Source organism: Doryrhamphus excisus, chromosome 4, assembly GCF_030265055.1.
Source record: "Doryrhamphus excisus isolate RoL2022-K1 chromosome 4, RoL_Dexc_1.0, whole genome shotgun sequence".
NCBI lineage: Eukaryota > Metazoa > Chordata > Actinopteri > Syngnathiformes > Syngnathidae > Doryrhamphus > Doryrhamphus excisus.
In genome coordinates, this window is record NC_080469.1 from 10,000,172 (window position 1) to 10,020,876 (window position 20,705).

The 20,705-nt window shown below is 40.3% G+C and overlaps 1 protein-coding gene across 1 annotated transcript; it reads right to left on the bottom strand.

Annotated features, from left to right (window-relative positions):
* Positions 1–5,493: 5,493 nt before the first annotated feature.
* On the bottom strand, positions 5,494–20,705 carry mvk (mevalonate kinase). The gene is made up of 10 exons (XM_058069999.1): positions 20,197–20,705; positions 19,881–20,028; positions 19,572–19,719; positions 18,544–18,699; positions 17,628–17,731; positions 17,426–17,471; positions 17,180–17,270; positions 16,749–16,868; positions 16,371–16,524; positions 5,494–16,190 (listed from the first exon to the last, which is right to left on the bottom strand). Exons 1-10 carry the CDS (start codon positions 20,272–20,274, stop codon positions 16,039–16,041), a joined length of 1,197 nt encoding a protein of 398 aa, XP_057925982.1. The 5' UTR covers positions 20,275–20,705; the 3' UTR covers positions 5,494–16,038.

Here is a 20,705-nt window from a genome sequence, read left to right on the forward strand (position 1 = left end):
GAATGATCACGATGATGAAAATGCAGACTAGGCTGGAGCCAAACAAGACCGACTAACAAAAAATTCTGTATTTAGTACGATAGTGGCTTTTTCTTAGACTTTCTTGTGCGTTTATTCACATATGTAACCACATTAAAAGGGAAAAGGGGGGTTGTCCATCATCCACAATCCTTATGTGAGACTTGAACACATGTTTTTCTGTGAATTTTTAAGATATTTTTTTAAAAAGGATTTTAAAAAGCATATAAAAAGAGGCCGCTAATTAATGCACAAAGTGGGACACACCTATTCTGCCGCCAAAGCCTGCTATAATAACACCCCTAAAAACCTCCAATAATGTTTTATGGTTTTACAGTATTTTGCCGTCATTTTTAGCATTACCGGCAACGTTCCCTCTAAGCTTTGCCCGTTCTCAGCACACTGCACATCCTTGCAGAGCAACAAAATAAAATCCATCCGGAACTGTAAATAAAATAAACACATAACAATTTATTCTGCACTATTTTGCAATGCAAGCATTAACAACACCATGACGAACACTATCCGGCCAATGTTGGTACATCTTTAATTACGCAGTCAATCAATTGTGGTACGTAGTAAATGCGGTACCTACTGGTGCAGCGGAGGTCAGGGAGCTTGCTTGCTTGCTAACCCTGTATTATGGTGAAACTAATGGCCAGAACAACATACACTCACCAAACTTAAGTAAAAAACAGATCTTTTAAGGTGTACTGACTGTCTGACTGACTATGTGGAGACAGAAGAGTTAAATCTGGGTGAGATTTTAGATTTTTCATATGAGAAAAGCTCCTCTGAGACAGTTTCTGAGTGAAATGTGTGGCCTGAATGTGTGGCTTCACCACTAATGTGGAACTGGGATTGGAAATGGTGGTATTCTGTTTTCGAGGAAAGTAATTACCAAAAATATGTGTGTTTTTGCACAGTCTTAGTTATTGTACAGCCAAACAGTGCCCCTAAGAAACTGGTCTGTTTGGAATTGAGTGCCCAAACAAAGCAAAGAGTCAGTCTCCATGATGAATGAATAGCGGTTCATTTAAAGTTGGCACACTATATACACATTCAAGCCTGGTGAATCCTTTAGTCATCTCTATTATATGCATGTGCAGAACACACACAGAATAATGAACAACTTTCTTCCTCCAAATTAACACTGTGTGCACTGCCCTGATGACGTCTGAGTGTTCTGTGTGCTTTTTTTCCTCAAAATTATGATTGCAAAATAACTCACCATTGGGTCACAGAAAGTTATACATGCCAGCACTTTGACAAAAGATGTGTGAAACACTAATGATTTGAAGAAATAACTCTGAGCAAATTACAAAGGTAGTGTCAGTTTAAGGGAAGCACATTACAGAAAGTGAGCAGTGAAGGTAATGATGCTTGTACCTGTTGCTGAAGTTTACAATGAAGTTAAGTGAGCAAGTATCCGGCTCTAACCTTCCACTACATAAAGTTAGGTTTCTACAAAGTAGAGCAACTGCGTGGCTCCACTTATCTCTGTGTTCACCAACAAGAGCCTTCAATAAAGGTAACAGGGATGTTAAATGTTCATTTTTCTCCACTAAAATGCTGTTCAACTGATATTCAAGAGGTCATAGTACTACACTCAAGACGAAGTAGTAAGTTCTCCAGAACTTGGAACACCCGTAGGAAAGTTTTCCGCCAAGTACCAAGGCTTGATCATTTGGGTCGTATGGGGCATGCTGGAGCCTATCCCAGCTGTCTTTGGCCGAGAGGCGGGGTACACCCTGGACTGGTGGCCAGCCAATCACAGAGCACATATAGACAAACAAACATTCACACTCACATTCATACCTATGGATAATTTGGAGTCACCAATTAACCTAGCATGTTTTTGGAATGTGGGAGGAAATCGGAGTACCCGGAGAAAACCCACGCACGCATACGTGTGAATATTTTTGGATGTCTGGAAGAGATTACTTGGATTTACATTTTACCTTTTGGAAAGAATTAATGACAACACAGAGGATCTACTGTAGTAGAAATGAGTAGTAGAAAATTATAATTGATCTTCATTCAGCACCCCCTCACTGATGACAGTACTTACCCCCCCAACATACAAATGGACAAATGTCCTTCTGTTTGGTAGCCAAATGGTTAAACATTTCTCCTATCTTGTTCATAGTCCTAAAAAGAGTCATCCTTGTTTAAAAAAAAAGTCACTGATTTTTTTTTTTATTCCCCAACAAATGACAGACTTGATTTTCAAATTGCCTCCACAACAAGCCTCCTTCAAGTGCAATCACAAAGAATGAACACTTTTGTGGTTTTGCCGTTTAACAATACGTAATTGCATATTTATGAATATTGTTGTAGAGACAGCTTTTCCTATAAATACAATCTCAACAGGCCTAAATCCTCAAAATAGCTACTTGACAAAATTTTCCCTGCAGAACAAGGACCCTAACAGCTGATTTGGAAACAGTCATCACATAGTGAGAGTGTGCATGAGCACTAATGACCGCCTCTCGACTCTGCAGCAGGATGACCTCACACTGAGGTCATAACACGCTGCAAGGCCGGCTCTGTATTAGCAGTCCACATACATACTGTACATGCAGTATGACAGGATGAGCCTGCCACTCAAGCTTATTTGATGGAACAGTGAAGCAAAAAAACCTGATGCAGTGAAGGCCCCGAGTCAACACTTTGGATACATGGATATATACCGTAAGTGTGTATAAATATTAAAATGTGAAGTTGAATGTGAAACTAATGCATATAGAAAGGAGGGCACACTTTGTTCATGTTCTCCCAGGAAAAAAAACTCACTCTGCCAAACTTTTAAAACCTCTAATCAAAAGATCACCTTCACAACTGTGTTTGGCATTTTTTGTGATGCCACCACAAACGATGCTCCCTATTGTCCTGAAATTACAGTACTGAAGATAAAAGACCAGAAAGCACATTGAAAAGTGAGCTGAGTTTAATCTTTAAGGCTTGTTTGACACAACCACCAAGTTGGTAATACGACCACGCATCTATGTCCAAAATGACTAAAACGACCCTTGCGTGTCACATTGAAACCGTTTGGGTCAAGTTGACCCAGTCAAAGGTTGTCAGAAATGTCAGACGAACACGCAAGCCCGCACGCACATCTTGTTCATATTTGAAGGGCTTGCTAGCTTGAACCATTTCTGGTTCAGAAGTAGTGCATGTACACTTAACAAAAATATCACCTCACAGGTCTGGTATATAAAGATGCTGATGAGACAACATGATTATTGCACAAGGTGGGACTTAGGCTGACCACAATAAAAGGCCACCACAAAATGTAATTTGGTCAAACAGCATACATGTGATGTGAAAAATGTGTGAAATATCCTAAATATTGATAGGACAGTTGGTATCAGAGTTAGTAATTCAATATTAACAATGCTTATTGAGATTTTTCTTGTTTTTGTAAACATGCACCAGGTCAAATTAACCCAGGAACATTATTTCTGTTCATGAGAGATGAACACAGTAGGAGGGTTAAACATTGTATCGTACATTTTATTTTGGTGATGGTTTAACTGTGGAATATTATTATTGATGCTATGCAACAAATGTTACAACTAAGAAACAAAAACACACTTCTACTGTATCTCAAATATGTGGGGAGGACAAAGTTCTGGCCCAATGGACAGAGAGTGAACTCCCCAGAGGGAGTCCCAAGGGGGTGAGTCATGGTGGGTTTGAGAAGCGGGTATCGGACGGTGAGCCAGTGGGGAGCGGAGCAGAGGTGACTGATGGCGCACTGAAGCCTGAGTGTGACACCTGGACTGCCTGTCACCATCACAAGCAGACAAAGTGACGTTTGACAGCATGGGAGTCCAGACTGCAACACCAGAAGTCAGGACCCGGCTGACAGGAAGGATGAGAGGTGTGTAGTTAAACTCAATGATTCCCACAACGCCTTTTCAATCTTGTCAGCCTCCTCTTTCCTGGTCTGTGTCAGAACAAGCCTCTAAATAAGCCATGGTCCTGAGGAGGCTGAAGTTATCAATTAAAGTCGTCTCATGAGCCTGTGTGGATATTAATCAGCGGCGGGTGACACACTGGGAAAAGACAGGAAGAAGGGCAGCAGAGAGCTCAGACGAGCAGCCTCTTAAGATGAATTTCCCGGTCTGCATCACTAAACTAAACTGATACCCAATTATGCCCTCCACGTCGACAAGCTAACAGTGCAGCTGCAAGAAGCAGAGTCTTGCCGTGTCAGAACTGGCCAGGCGCGAGCGGGAGGAAGCCAGAACCTTGAAGGAGACGTCACAAGGAGGTTGGAGTCAGACGCTTGAGTGAACGATGGTCCCCACGCTTGCCTGAAAGCATGACATTGCCGAAGGGGGAAAAACACCATTTTATCATTCAGTGCGATTCGCGCCCTCACTCCCTGTCAAACATGCCATATGTCCCCGTCACAGGTCGTCTTGCTGGCTTATCGACTGTGACAGGGCTATTCACACACTGCTCCCAATCAGACACCATCTCCTGCAGGACAAAAAAAATCCCCACCACGGTTTGGTGACAGGCTGTCAGGCAGAGGGCAGCAACCTCCACAGGACCTCAGCCGAGAGGCTGCCCATCTGGGGGAAGGGGGCAGAGGCCCAGAGGCCAAGGGTTACAACGGGAGACACAATGCAGACATCCACGCACGCACATGCTGTTTTCTATAAGTCAGCCGACAACATCTAAAGCCGCCGCTCGTCAAAGCATCAAACATGCTGGTAAAGTTTTATGTGTGAACACTTGAGTGTTTGGTTACTCTGTCCTGGCGTCATGTCTGAAACCTGGCAGGAAACATAAGGCTGGAATACAAGCATATACATCTTATGCAAAACCTGCTATTTAATTATGTTAAAACAGTAAGAAAATTCCAACTTTCATTCATTCATTTTCTACCATTTTCATCCTCGGGGGGGGGGGGGGGGGGGGGGGGGGGGGTGCTAGAACCAATCCCAGCTGTCTTCGGGCAAGAGGCGGGGTACACCCTGGATCAACAGCCAATCACAGGGTCCATTTTGACAAACAACCATTCACATTCATACCTATGGACAATTTGGAGTTGCCAATTTACCTAGCATGTTTTTGGAATGTGGGAGGAAACCGGAGTACCCGGAGAAAACCCACGCATGCACGGGGAGAACATGCAAACTCCAAAAGATGGCCAAGGGTGGCATTGAACTTGGGTCTCGGGTCCCTGCGTGCTAATGTGCTAACCACTCATCCGACGTGCAGCCGAAAAATGTAACATTTCAGCTCAATTTTGAAGATATGTGTCTTTATGACATCATGGAGGAAGATACCTCCTTCCTTATGGACAATATAAAAATAGTACAAAGTTTAAGTAGGTCAAGTCAAAGGTAGAATGTTGTGTAAAAAAAAAAAAAATCCTCAAGCAATGTTCCCTCTAAGCTGCACGTGTGAGCTTAATAGTAATATGCAACCTGAACTGTAAATAAATGAAATAAACACATAATTTATTCTGTACCATTTTGCAATGCAACACAGTGAATGACAGGTGACAACAAGCAGTAATAACATATTGCACATTGACGAACACTGTCCAGTCATTGATAGGATTCTGTTTGCAAGTACAGTATTTTCTTATGCAGCCAATCAATTCATTAACCGCACGTTACACAGTAAACTCTGCTGCTGTTGTGCAGATTGCAATGGTACAGCAGAGTTAAGAGACTTAAAAAAGAAGTTCTTTCAAAGTGGACTGACTGTCCGAATATGTGCGAATAGAAGATCAAGAGGTGAAACTAGGTGAGATTTTTCTTTTTCGAATGAGAAAGAGCTTGTCTAAAAAAACACACAGCAAGCAAGTTTTCAGCGTGAAAAGTGTGGAGAGAATGTATGGCGGAACTGTTCATGTTTTACTCCTGTGCTTTTGTTTTGATGGCTGGACATACTGGATACAGGAAGTGTGCAAAGAGTTTGTATTGCTGAAGAGTCTGGCAGGGTCTGACATTTTAAAAATGTTAATAAATTTTTTAAACAGCCTCATTTGTGCAAATAAAGCATTGAAAATTACTAGGGCTGTCAATCAATGAAAATATTTGATCACGATTAATTGCATTTTGTCCATAGTTAACTCACAATTAATTGCATTTAATCACAGATGGAAATAAGTTTTTGTCTATAATAAGTAGAGGAAATATCTTGTGGTAAACGATTCGATGTGCAACTACAACGATAATTACATAAAATTTTATGTAAAGGGATATCAATTTGGGAACTTTGGGCCATTATTTATTTTTTTTTAAATACAGTCAGCAAGCATAATTTTGTATTACTATTTTTCTTTATTATTCTCATATTAGCTCTTAAACACGCCCACAAATGTTCAGCAAATACAAAATGTGAGCAAGTGAGACCTTTCACACGAACATGTTTTTGTTTATTTGTTTCAGCTCAAAATAAGATTTGTTTATTTATGATACTGGTTTTAAGTGTGAATGGTTGTTTGTCTATATGTGTGATTGGCTGGCGACCAGTCCAGGGTGTACCCCGCCTCTCGCCCGAAGACAGCTCAGATAGGCTCCAGCATGCCCCCGCAACCCTAGTGAGGATAAGCAACCCTACCACACACTAATAAAACTACCTGCTTCAGTGGCACAATCCAAAGGAGCTGAGGTGAGCACTAACTTAGGAAGTTAGCGCTAGGAAGACTGTCAATATCAACAGACTCATAATGGCTACTAAATAATAAGTGTGGAAGTATTTTGAAAAGGTTAAAGATGACTCCACAAACTGAAATGCAACCACCACTATGGCGTATCCTTTAAAACATGTAAGGCTGTTACACCAACTTCATTTTATATCCAGACTGTGAATTTTAATGCAAGAAAATAGGCCACTAACTGAGAGTTTTGGTAAGTTGTTGTTTTTCCAAGCTATGTTGTTCCTATTTTATATGCACTTTGCTGATGTGTGCCGACAGCGACGATGTTTCGGTTTTGTTTGTCTTTCTTTTTGTGTCACTGAATACATTAAGGTACTGTGGTTGCAGACCTACCATGTTTATTTGTTTATCTGAGTGTTTTGACCTTTTTCTTTGAGGTGGAAAATGTTGCAAATTAAATCTGTTTATTTATATCCAAGGCTGCACGGTGGAGAGGGGTTAGCGTGCAGGCCACACAGCTAGGAGACCTGGGTTCGATTCCACTTTCAGGCATCTCTTTGTGACATTCCAAAAACATGCTAGGTTAATTGGCGACTCCAAATTGTCCATAGGTATGAATATGAGTGTGAATGGTTGTTTGTCTGTATGTGCCCTGTGATTGGCTGGCTACCAGTCTAGGGTGTACCCCGCCTCTTGCCCGAAAATAGCTGGGATAGGCTCCAGCATGCCCGTGACTCTCGTGAGGATAAGCGGTACAGAAAATGGATGGATGGATAGTTATCTCCTTTTTTTTTTTTACAAAATTTGACCGTTATCCAACTATGAACAAAATCTAACAAATCAGATTCAAATATGAAAATCCATACTAGCAGAGACGATTGTCTGATGATAAATCTGCGTGAGACCATGTGATCATGCTTGCACATGTTTACTTTGGTGCCTGTGGTATTTAGCAGCACCTTGGCAGCAAACACACTGGATGCATTTACTAAGTGAGCAATCAGTTGCAAAGTGGGCTCAAAATCACACTTATCCCACCCTTGTGATGATATGCAGAGGAAAATAAATGAGCAGTAAAGTAAAAGAAGCAGAGGGGTAAGGGGAGAAGTGCTATCACCTGATCGGAGTTATCTCACACAAAGAAGTGGGATGTGTCACCTCAACTCCTCTGAAAAGAAACACAACCCTCCGAGCAGACTTTTTATGAAACATTTTCAGTGAAATGATTGCTAATCTATGCAAAAAAGCAATCAGCGGCTCATTCATAATGCATGAGCGATGAGATACCAGTTTTGCAACGCTTTTGGATTATTAGATGTTATCTTGCATGCAGCAGCTGAAATATGAACACACATACCTGTCCTGTTGTAATTACATGACTGCAGAGGTCGAGAGAGAAAGTGAAGGGGCGAGGGAAGAAACATGCAGAAAGTGAGATAGACAAGCGAGAGCATCCATTATAACGTGACTGCAAATAACTGGAGATGGGAATATTTGTTTCTAACAGCTTTATATATCCATTTGTGCCATGATTTATCAACCTAAAAGCGATGGCTTTAAGTACATCTGGCTGACGTTTTAATGGTCCATCAATCACACACTGTCATGTGATAACATTTTCAGATCATCCTCCTCCTCCCTGAGCCTCTGAGGATAGAAAAAAGAAATAAGATCCATTGAATTGGCTGCAATCCCAGCGAAATGATGAGAACCTATTTCTAATTCAAAGCAAGTTCAAAGTATGAATGTTGGATAAGCTGCTTCTCAAATTAATGCAAATCAAATTTCATTTAGAATATTTTTGTTCTATATAGACCCAAGTGCACTGAATATATTTATGTGCCCGTTTCTTTGAAGCCTGGCCTTAAAAATAAGAAAGAACTAAAAATAATAGATTACTGCTTGTGCATTATTAAATGCAACAGAGTAAAATGTGCTTCTCACACAAGAGCCATAAAGGGGTGCTATACCGCACATATAGTGCATTTAAATAGCAAAAACTACTTGTAGTACACATTGAAAATTAAGTGTGGGCTAAGAGAAGGCACTGAATGCTCTTTGCTTGTTTCATCTAAAACAGAAGAGGTTCATACTTCCACATTCTAGACCCCTTCTACACGGGTGTTTTGTTCCAACAGTGTGCCAGAGCAAGGATGAAGGGTGCTGTAAAAATCAATGAGTCTTTTCAAAGGCAACAAGAAAGAAAAGCGCTTTAGTCTACAATTAAACAGGCACGCTCATGGCACTGAAGGATGACAGAGTGTGTTGCAGGTACCCTCTTCTCAGAATCAATTACAGGATCAATACAATGACATGATACAATTCCATGATGGAGAAGGGACCGAGGACTCGGAGTCAAAGTGTGTTACAGGCTGTACATGTTTACAGCAAGAGAACACAAGAGGGACTATTCACTAGTTTGAGAGCAAAGTGCCTGATACACAACCAACATGAGGGTTGAAATCTTAGAGGAAAGGAGAATATTTGCTTGTGAAACATGTTTTGTAAGATTTGTAAAACAAACAACACCTATTTTCTTTGCTACTTTACAAATCGAGTAATAATGGTGATGTAGTGATTTACATGGACTCACAACTGCATTGCCTCTCTATTCCATCATCCTTTTATCCTTTTCTATCCTGTTTTTTCCCCTTTCCTGTGCACCAATCAAGCACCTCACCAATCATGATTAAAATAAAAATTAAAAAAATAAATTTTTATATGTCTGTATAAATAAAACTGGATTAACTGTATTCTGAATGTATTTTCTGGATAAATCAAATTATTTTTCTGAATATTCACATTTCATGATCAAGTGAGGCTGACTCGAATGTGCCTGCACACTGAGTTGGATCACCTGCCAGTTTGTGTTTTGTCAGCATGTCGCCAATATTATAATTTGCAGAACCATTTATTACACACCATGACTTTCTACAGCCAGTGTAATGTCTTTAATGTAGATGTGACATTATTCTTCCAAATACGACAATAAAATACATGGAAATGTCATACAGGTTGACTTTAATAGCTACCCGAAAGCCAAATGCATTGAAAACGGTATATTTCTATGCAGTATATATAATGCAGGGCCACACGGAGGACAAGTAGCATGTAGCATGTAGGCTATACAGTCAGGAGATCGGGAAGACCTGGGTTCGATTCTGAATGTTCTCCCCATGCGTGGGTTTTCTCCAGGTACTCTGGTTTCGTCCCACATTCCAAAAACATAATTGGCGACGCTAATATTTCCACATGTATTACCATATTAATTACCATATTCAATATGGGAATGTGAATGGTTGTTTGTCTATATGTGCCCTGCCACTGGCTGGCGACCAGTCCAGGGTGTACCCCACCACTTGCCCAAAGACAGCTGGGATAGGTTCCATCATATAGAAAATGGTTGGACGGATATATAATGCAACAGCAGCACACTGTTGTATTGCTTAGGTGGCTTTGATGTGGAATCATCACTGCATCGCCTTAAAAGGCCCACCCAGAGGAGGAAACGTCACCAAATAGTTAACAACCCTCTAGTGAGAACCACAATGCCAAAACAAGCTTGTCTCCAGTGTGGGACTTCGTTGTGGGAGTGTTATAAACATGAAAAATGTCTCGCCGGGGCGGCACGTTGCATGGCATTTGGGGGCAGACACATAGCAGGGTGTGGTGAGTTATCATTGGTCGGGTGGCGGCTAATGAGTGTTTGTGTGTGCGTGGCAGTCGGTGGTCTAATGGGAGCCACATACAGGAAGCGACAACAACCAAGATCGGCGAAACTCATTGCCACACCAGCAAACGATGCAGTTTTCTCACACAGTTTAGATTGATTTAGATTTAGATGCGGAGGGAAATTTGGGGATATTAACGAAGTTCAAGAGGAAAAGCGGCAGTATTGACAGTTGGCCTGGATGTGAATGTGGCCAGGTGACTACAAAAACATTCAGATTATTCTCTTCTTGTTATCCTCTTCAGGACCAACATTTTAAAATTTCATGAACGTGACGTTCATGAAATTTTAAAATGTTGCTGTGCTGTGCATGGTCCCTGCAGGAGCCTACCCCAGCTGACTGTGGGTAAGAGGTGTGGCTAGACCATTGGTCGGCAACCCACTCTGTTTTCTTGCCCCCCCTCCTCTGATTGTGAATACTGTAGCTCTCCAAAGTACTATTTGCTTCAACTCTTTGTATTTTATAACTTCAATTCAGACATTCCTATATTTAAAAGACAAATGAGCACAAAATAGCATAGCAAGACAATGAGCACACTGTCTGAGTGGAGGTGCTTTGTAAATAAATTACAATTGGAATGTTGCCAATCACATAAAACACAAATAGCTCACCTCTACTTTCTTTTTATGAAAGTAACTTTAATGGTGCTGGAAGTTGGATCATAAACCTGGAGACTCAATTTATACTGTTTAAAGAGGAACTGCACTTTTTTCCCCCTATGACCCACAATCCTTATATGAAACATGACCACATTTACAAAAAAACTCAACATTTTATCATTTGATTTACATGCTGTGATCATGCATTAACAAGTACACCGATGATAACATGTAATGTTAATATTTTTACTCTTAGTTTTACACAATACATCATAAATGGGAATAATTAGATCGCTCTAATGTACATATGTTTTACTGATGTGTCGATGGCTAGTACAATGGTAGCACTGAAATGACAAGATTCCTAAACGTTAAGGTCCTGGGCTATGCCTGTCCTTATTAACTAGCTGATCCTACCAAATTTTAGCTCGCAGTTCCAAGCAAAAAATGAGCTCACTAACACTTGTATGCCAAGGCACCAATGTGTAAATGTGAATTTAAAAATACCTGCAGTGCTTCAGTACCTTCTCGCTTCTCTCTGGCAAGTGAACGACATAGTCTGTGACAGTTTCAATCAAACAAATATTTTTTGTCTTGTTATGAGGCTTTGAAGCTAAATTGACCAATCAAAATACCCCTTTCTTCATTTCACCTCAATAATTGCTCCAGCTTGAACCTACACTGACAACTACAGGGTCGGCCAAGTGTCAAACAGGACACGCACACATTAATTGCACCTCAAAAAATATAGCGCCGTTAAAGGAAACTTCCATTAATGCCGCATTAACGCGCTAACTTAATGCACGCTCAAACACTTGATGATTCTTAATTTTTATGTGCGGCATATTGAGGAGAGTTGTTTTGATACCGTGTATCAGATACAGAAAAGTTTGGGACAGAATCTGTAGTACTGGAGGACGCCATCTTTTTTTAAACTCAGACCAGGATCTGGGGGTGTAAACAATTCAACAGTATTTCTCACTTTCATGTCTAAGTTCCGGAACATGCAACATTTTTTTGCATAATCATATATATATATATTTTTTTTCTAAATACGCTGTACTTGAAAGACTCATTAGCGGACGGTGCACTATGCTTTGATAGAGCAAGGAAGGAGAAAAATGTAAGTTGTTCATTTGTTCTATGAAAAAATAAACCACATATAAAGATGATTAAAGGATTCCCCAGCTGGAATCTGTCTATAGTTTCCCATTAGACACAAAAATACAGTAGTTACTGAGGAACTAACAAAGAACTAATGTGGATGAGTAGTGGTTAGGGTTAGGTATGTTCATTCCTCCTGAACGACTGTAATTTTGTGTAATTTATTAGGTCAACTATCAAAAAAAACAATCGAGAAACAAATGCGGAATCCTACAAAAAAAATTTGCTGTAAATATAACTGGAGGAGCCAAACATTTAGCCCTCAAACAAAGTACTCCGAGTGTCTTGGCAGTGAATCTGCTATTCCCCGCCCTCTCTGGAAGGGCAAACACCTTTAGGAGGATCATAAAGATCTTCATGATGTTTCCTGTCATTATGAAAAATGGACCCTGCCGAGCACATTCCTATAGTCCCACTGGAGCAAAAGTTACTGTAGCTGTGTAATATTATATTAAACTGCTGTCTTGGCTAATTCAGGCTGACAATATATTGTGAATCAGAGTCCTAAGTCGCACATGTAAACACTCTCTGCAGGAAGTCACTGATGCCCCCGTTAGTAAAACCGGCGGTCATCAGCAACATGACATGTTGTCAGTCAGCTCCTGTTGTGTAGTCAAACTTAATGGGTCCTGACAAGCTCTGCAGCATCCACTGGGGGGCCAGGGGGGTGAGCGCCCCCGGTGAGCATGACCACTCTACAAATTCACATTTAACATTTAATTTCTGCAGCTTGAACAAAATGAATTAAACAATGGTGATTCTGATCCAGCTGCACAAAATTGCATTTAACATTCAATGTTACACAGCCAGTATCACCCCCTCCCTCCCCAATACTTTCATACTCCTTGGACAGCACTTTTTTTAATCAAATCTCTCCCATTCTGACATGTTCTGTCTATCCTTGACCCCCTTTGCACACTCTGTTATCTGAAATAATCTCAGAGTCTCCTTAGATTTCTATTCATCAAAGCAGAAAGAAGCAGGCGTTGACATTGATAAAAAAATATATATATATATATATATATATATATATATATATAAAACATCTGTGCCTCACAGGAGCAAAAAAAAAAAAAAAGTAAGAATAAAACAGAAAAGAGGCTTCAAATGAAACAGGCTCTGGTGTGTCGCTCTTGCCCCTCGTCGATGGTGGTTCAATTGAAAAGTGCAGTGGTAATTAAATTCCAGCAGGGGTTAGGGGCAACTGTGCAGTGCACTGCCAAGAGGGGGGTGGGTACGCCCTGAACATAAAGATGACACAATCCAAAAGGACAGAGCGGGCACCAGGCAGATACGGAGGGAGAGTGACAATGTCATTTATTCACGTACACTGTGCTACTTAATCTTCATGACATTTAAGAAACTTTAAATCCCACAATGATCTTTTTCCAAATCGTGAATATTCCAGAACAGACCCATCGTCCGTATATGCTACCTCCGGCATATCTGTGATATTCATGATGCTGAGAGATACGGGACGATGACGAGTATACAAGAACATTCATTCATTCATTTTCTACCACTTATCCTCACAAGGGTTGCGGGGGTGCTGGAGCCTATCCCAGCTGTCTTTGGGCAAGACGCGGGTCACACCCTGGACCGGTCGCCAGCCAATCACAGGGCACATTCACACTCACATTCATACCTATAGACAATTTGGAGTCAGCAATTAACCTTTTAAACCAATTAAACGTTTTTAGCGGTCACAAGCTGTCAGTGCACTGTCAGCTTCCTTTTCTACACATCCATGAATCAGGCATGTGTAAGGTGCCATGTCACCAAGGTGGATCTCGCCCTGTTTAACAGAGGAGGATCTAAAAGGTAAATGTTTATTAATCTTCATTAAATTACTACTCATTACACTCAAGCATCATTCCGACTCAGTTGTTTATCTGTCACTGTGCCAGAAAGGAGGAGCATTGTGTGATACATGAAACAAGTCATCTTAATTGCAAAATACAAGGTGGCGATTGGAGGCAATTATTACGCTGTCAAGGTTTTACAGGCACTCGCCAAAATGAAATATTAAATATTTTATTTTGATGAACTAATGGCCAATTTTGAATTAATTTTGAAACAAACCAAGAAAGAGGTTTATTTGTAGTTCGAAACGTAATAAATGTAAGATGTTTTTACTCACATTTGCCTTTCCTATGAGGTTATGCCGTTTTCCTTACAGCATCTTCTACATCATATGCAAATTAGTCAATGGTGTCACCTAGTGACTTTTAGGTCAGACAATAGCTACTTTTCTTATTGAGTTGGCATAAGTGTCATAATTAGTCACTTGTTTCATATTTTAAGTACAGTAAAACAGCTTTGTAAATTCTGAGAAGTGTTGATTCAGAGCAGGAAAGAAATCCATTACGATTCACTCAGAAAGTTAATTGAACTGAAAGTGAACAGATTGTATTTAACTAAAACAAATTATTTCTAAATTAAATTAAATAGTGCAAGTGCTGCACTAGTACGGACATCATTCATATTGCCGCGCCATTAAGAGACATTTGTGCTACTCTGTCGTTCTCTAGTGGACAAATGTGCTTATTACATGTGAATTTACCCATCAGTTGTTTAGTTGAAGGAGGCACACAAACGGATCAGAGTTTTATGCTGCCGATTCCGATAATCCATGAGTGAGATCGGTCGACACAGACACCGATCAAATTGATAAACAGCAGATTTTTCAATTTATTTATGTGATATTGCCCAGGAGCACTGTTAAACAATTCCAAGGGCCACTTGCACATAGGTAATAAACTTTGGGGTGTTGTAATTTTTTGGTCTTTATTTGTGTCAAACCATTTTTGTACTATTTGACCCAAACCTGAATTTAATTAAATGCATGTTTTGGAGTGCTATTGTATGAATACATGGGGAATTAATTGTTCAATAATTATTTTTTCGTTCAAGATAACAAATAAATTGCTTAAATTAAACCAGAATTAATTCAGTGTGCCGGTTGCAGGGTTGTCCAATCCATTTGTGTTTTATTTGTGACTGGCAACATTTAAAAATTGTACACTACTTTATTTATCAAGCATATCTCCACTCATTGCGGCCGCCATCTTTATGCTATTTGTGGTCATTATATAAACGGGTACAAAGTCTTGACAGAGTTGAAGCAAATATTCTTTGACGTTTTGGTCAGCTGATATAGTATCACCATCATAAGGCTGGACACTATATAAACAACCACACACAAATAGCGTATTGAGGCCAAGACATAACTAGAATAATGACAGCAAGAAAGCAAAATTGTTCAGAGACAGTTGAAAAAGTTAGTACATACCCCATGAACATGATATCTAATTATAGCTTTTAAAAACAAGCTAACTCAAGCTAGCTACAGTAGCTAGCTGAGGGCACTAATAGCTAGGCCAACAAAGATGCAAGATAAGTCGAACGGCAATACATTTGATAAGGGAATGATCACGCTGGCATCAATTGGTGTAGACAGTATCAAGCTGGCAAACTGAATCCATTAAGTTTAACAGACTTGTTTTGATTTTCGCGTCAATACGTGACAAAATGTTGTCGGCTCAATACAAGAGTTAGCAACCCTTTGGGACACAGCACACATGTAGCGTTTGCCACAGCATGCCAACCAGTTTTTGTGATCTGCTTTGAACAGTGTTTATCAACAACTGTCAATCACATGTTTCTGATGGAAATCTCCATTAAAAACATACTCACTCAGTGTGGAAATCCTTAGATATCATGGAGACGAGCCACAACTTTATCTTTGACATTTTTAAATGTTGTCCTTCTTCAATTATCAGTCAAGAATGTCCATGATTGCTTTGTGTAAAAACTGCTGCAGTCGTGCTGCATACCTCAGGCATTGTGACTGTCAAAGATCCACTTGCACATCCATGGTCATAGGCGAGTGTCAATAATGGTTTAAGATTCCTAAAATATCTTCCTTTACAGAGAGGGGAGAATGCACTTGGACACCAGGCCCGCCAATACTTGTTTCCCAGCAGTCAAAGCCACAGTCTTTCAAGTCCTGAATTGTACTCTGGACCACAAGGGAGTCTGTTTCTATAAAGACAGGCATGTTATGACTATAGAAAGAGAGAGCGGAAATAGATGTGATAATAGAGGTAACACTAAGGATGAAGGGTTGAGAGCTACATTGTGTTTCAGAGATGATGAAGAGATTTTCTCTTTTACTGGATCACTGATATTATTCAGACAAACACATGCTAAGAACTAAATTACCTGGTCTCAGAAGAGTGATGCCACAGCCCCCTCCACCTGCTCCTGTTAGCTTGCTGTGGAGGCCTCTGGCGAGCGTGACCCGACACAGGGTGTCCAGGGCTGGGTGTCCCACCCCCATCACATTCAAATGATGCTGGTTGATGTCAATGAGTTCCTAAAAGTGCAATGACAAAAATGTCAAAAGTAGTCACTTCTTCTGGGTTAATAAGTGACGAGATGCTTCAAGACATTATTTTGACATCATAATGCTTTTACAGCGGAATCTCTAATATTAGCATCTTACAAAACAGTCACAGGAAAAAGTTTGGACACCCCTCTTTCAGGCAAACAAAGCAGCATCCCAAAATGGACTGTGTTTGACCTTCTGTATATTCTTACCTCTAAAATATTATAGTGCTCCCCTGTGATTGGCTGAGTCGTCATTTCTAGAAGGACTTTCTCACAAGTGCAGGAAATGGCATCAACCGAGTCCAGCACAGAGGTCATAATAGAAGGAAACTATAACAAATGAAAGGGAAAACAGAGGTTTACATCACATACGTATGTTTTTCAGACATCAGACACAGCAGGTTGACCTCCTCTGGAGTGATCAAGACACTGCTACAACAATATGCAGGCAAAAGTGCGCACACCTGCTGCTGTCACCAAGGTAACAGCACACAGGGGTGCTGTCTAAGAGTTTAATTTCAATATTTTATGCTGGCACTCAACGCCAAGTACCAAGAGTGTGTGCCATACAAAGGCAATACCTATTATATTAATTACAACATCAGCAGGTAAGACACAGCGGAGGGGAAAACATTTAGTACCTTGTTAATTTTGTCCTTCACCCTGGCAACAAGTACCTTGGTGCTACGCGGCACTTTGGTATTAGTGAGGAGAATTCTTAATAAGGGCACCCTGGAAGTAAAGCAAAACACAGAGTTGAACTAAATTTGTTCTTCATGTACCCCTGCTGGTATGACAATTTAATCCCATCAACATTCATTTCTGTGACAAAAATATGTACTGCGATTTTATTAACACACTCTGTGAAGCTTCATCAGCGTCACTACCTGCTCAGTGGTATGATCCTCCCAGCCAAAAAACGCAGCATGCTACCTGCACAGGAAGAAATGAAAGTCATTAAAAAAGATAATCCTCTGATGATAATGAACACTAAAGCTGCACGCAGTACTCCAGTGATTCTATTAAAGGAGTGTCCACTGAGACAAAAAGGAACACAATAAGCAGTACACTCTATATGCCGGGCCTCACCCCATGTCCCTACAGCGTTGTCTACTCCAGAAGGATTACCGTGGATGATCATCTCGCCTTGAAAGGCCCAGCTGTTGATTAGCTCCAGGTCTTCCTGACACCACCTGCAATTATTGACAAGGTTTACATCACAGTATAAATCAGACCAACAATGAGACAATGGTAAAACCACATATCCAGGGTCATTGCAGGTTTAACCAAGTCAAATTTGAGACTGTTAAACACCAAAATGAATCAAATTTACAATTTTGACACCACCTCCAATTATTGACAAAGTTTACGTCACAGTATAAATCAGCGTGACAATGAGACAATAGTAAAACCACATATCCAAGGTCTCTGCAGGTTTCACAAAGTCATATGTGAGACTTTTTAAACACCAAAACGAATACAATTTAAGACCCATTTCACATTCATACTAGCAAGAAAGTACAAAAGACATGAAGGAAAATTTATGTGTTTGCTGTTTAAGAAAAATATATGAATTTATTCACAGCGGATTCACATTGGAATAAACTAAAAAACTAAATTGTCTAAAACCTTCTACAAGAAATTTGGCTTTGCTGTGGGCTTCCATTAGGTTTACTCCACCGCTATTAATCAACTGTACCATGATGCGGGGCCCAGCACACTAGCTGGTCGTGCTCGATAAAGACCCTGTGCAGCTCAGTCAGAATTTAGTTCTAGTTAAGTTATAGCGGTTTCAAATATCTAAATACTGGACTGAAGTCCATGTGTTTGTTTGATGACTTTCCTATTAATTTATTACCCTGGTAAACAGGTGTATGGTCCCAAAACAAATTATCACCAAACTCCAAACTCACACTCCAACATTATAATCATAAAAGCTCTTTTCTGATTATAATTATCCATCCAAATGCAGTATAGACAAACCACTGTGAATAATGTACCGTACCTAGCAGTGTGGTCACACTCTTTGAGGGGAGTGGGAATGGCTCCACTTGCACAAAGCAGAGCTGCTGCTAAACACACAGAGTAGGCAGCACTCGAGCCCAGTCCCGCACCAGTAGGCAGCTCTGACCACACAGACACCGTCAAGCTTGGCAGCTCACTAATGTAGGAAGAAAAGAACATAACATCTGTGAACAAAATTGTCTTTTACAGTAACATTAACCGACATTGGCACATACTGTGTACTGTATAGAGTGCATTTGAGGGCTGTAGAATTATAGTAAAACAAACACTACTTGACATTCATCTGTAGGAAAAACTGCTTTTTACTGGACAGGAGGATAGTAATTGTAAAACAGCTATTATCTGAAAGAGAAATGCTTGTTGTAGGTCGCAGTGTGGCCTCATGACAGGCTCATCAGTGGCCATTTTGTCAGAAGCCATCACCTCTGGTAGACAGCTATGTATCAGTCCCAATTAAAACTGCTGTTCTGATCTATCACAGTCTGTATCGTCTAAATTTACAGTAAAGCATTTATACACAGTCAGTAAGGAGACATGGATATGGCTTTGCTGTGGGCTTCCATTATCTTTTCTCCATTGCCTTTACTCAAAAAAAGCACATTAGGAGACTCAAAATTGTCCATAGGTATGAATGTCAATGGTCGTTTGTCGATACAGTCATCCCTCACAATATTGCGGTTTGATTATCACCCCCTCGTTATATTATGGATTTTCAGAAATTAATAAATGATTTTGCTGTTTCATGGTAGACTACGATCCACTATTCATCAAAACATATTAAAATACAAGTGATAATAGTGTTCTGCTCACTGGGCAAATTGTGTGCTAATGACACAACATTGAAGTCTGTCAAATTGGACATGCCTTGTCTGAGTGAAAAAAGTTCTCCTCCCATGCCGTGTGGAAGTGGAAGTTTGAGGCTGCGTGGATAGTTTACAGTGATTTGTGTAAAATGAACCTATTCGCATTTCAGTCTTTTGGGGCTATTTTCCATTTGAAAGCACTTACCTTGATCGACAGAGGGACAGGTACATGTAGAGGAATGCCAAGGTGGCCATACTGCAAGTACCTAAGTTTCCATTTGCCACACCGAGAAATTCACGCAGTCTTTTTACAAATTCAGCATCCAGACGTTTCACCTCATCCCACTGCTTGCCTGTTAAAATGATGACAGAAACCCTGCATTGAACTAAACATAAAAGTAATCACAACAGGACTATCTAAACATTGATCATTCTCCTTAGAAGAATTTATGGTTTGCAACAGTAAAAATAATACAAGTTTAATTTAGTCTTTAATTTGTACAGCATCCCTTACCACATGAATATGGTGTAAGTTGTTTCAGCTCAGACACGTCCCAACAGAGGAAGGTGTCAATGTTGGGGAGGTTAATGCAAACTTTACCAGTGCTGGTGGCTTTCAACTTCAAGTATGTTCTCAGATTTAAACTCACAGCAAGTGCAACCTGGAATAGATCATCAACAAGAAGCAATTGTTAATCATAAAACATTTGCCAGGAACGAAATGCAAAGCCCTTGATTATTAGTATTTAAACTTTACTGTGGTGTAACAAAGCATTACTTTAAAACAGCTTAAAACCCATACCCATGTACTTTGAGAATTTTCAAATTACCTTTCCGTGTACAACTGCATGCTCTCCATGGAGAATTGCCTTTCCCGGGGCAGATACGATGCAGTCCGTGACGTGCATGTTTTCAAAAATACAAAAACAGTCTTGACACCACAGCCAAATAACCTCGGAAAACTTCAATCCTTCTCATTAGCCGGTTTAGTCACATGTAGCTAGTGTCACTCCCGTTGAAGCTGAAGTAGTCAACAATTGTTAACGCACAGCTCCCAGGCTTAATGGAGGAGCGACAAAAATATTAAATATAAGGAGTAATATGGAGTAAAACATCTGCTAAGAGACAGGTTGGACTTAATGTGGCCTGAAATGACGCAGAGCGCTAACATCACGTTAAACGCCGATTTGACATACTAGAGGATGGACCTAAACACATTCGGCAAAAAGTAACCAATCGACTGCCTTTTTTTCCTGCTGGCAAATCTTTCAGCCAATCGTGTCATCTGTGTCATCAAATCATCCGGTGTGTTGACCAATCGCGGGACAAAAATGAACCG

What these genes read in the sequence shown, in the direction of transcription:
- mvk (XM_058069999.1), bottom strand. Translation starts at nt 20,274, where the DNA reads ATGCACGTCACGGACTGCATCGTATCTGCCCCGGGAAAGGCAATTCTC. An exon ending in ACTTACACCATATTCATGTG is followed by an intron (nt 19,720 to 19,880) that starts GTAAGGGATGCT and finishes TCATTTTAACAG; the next exon opens with GCAAGCAGTGGGATGAGGTG. An exon ending in AGCACTATAATATTTTAGAG is followed by an intron (nt 16,525 to 16,748) that starts GTAAGAATATAC and finishes TTGCACTTTTAG; the next exon opens with GAACTCATTGACATCAACCA.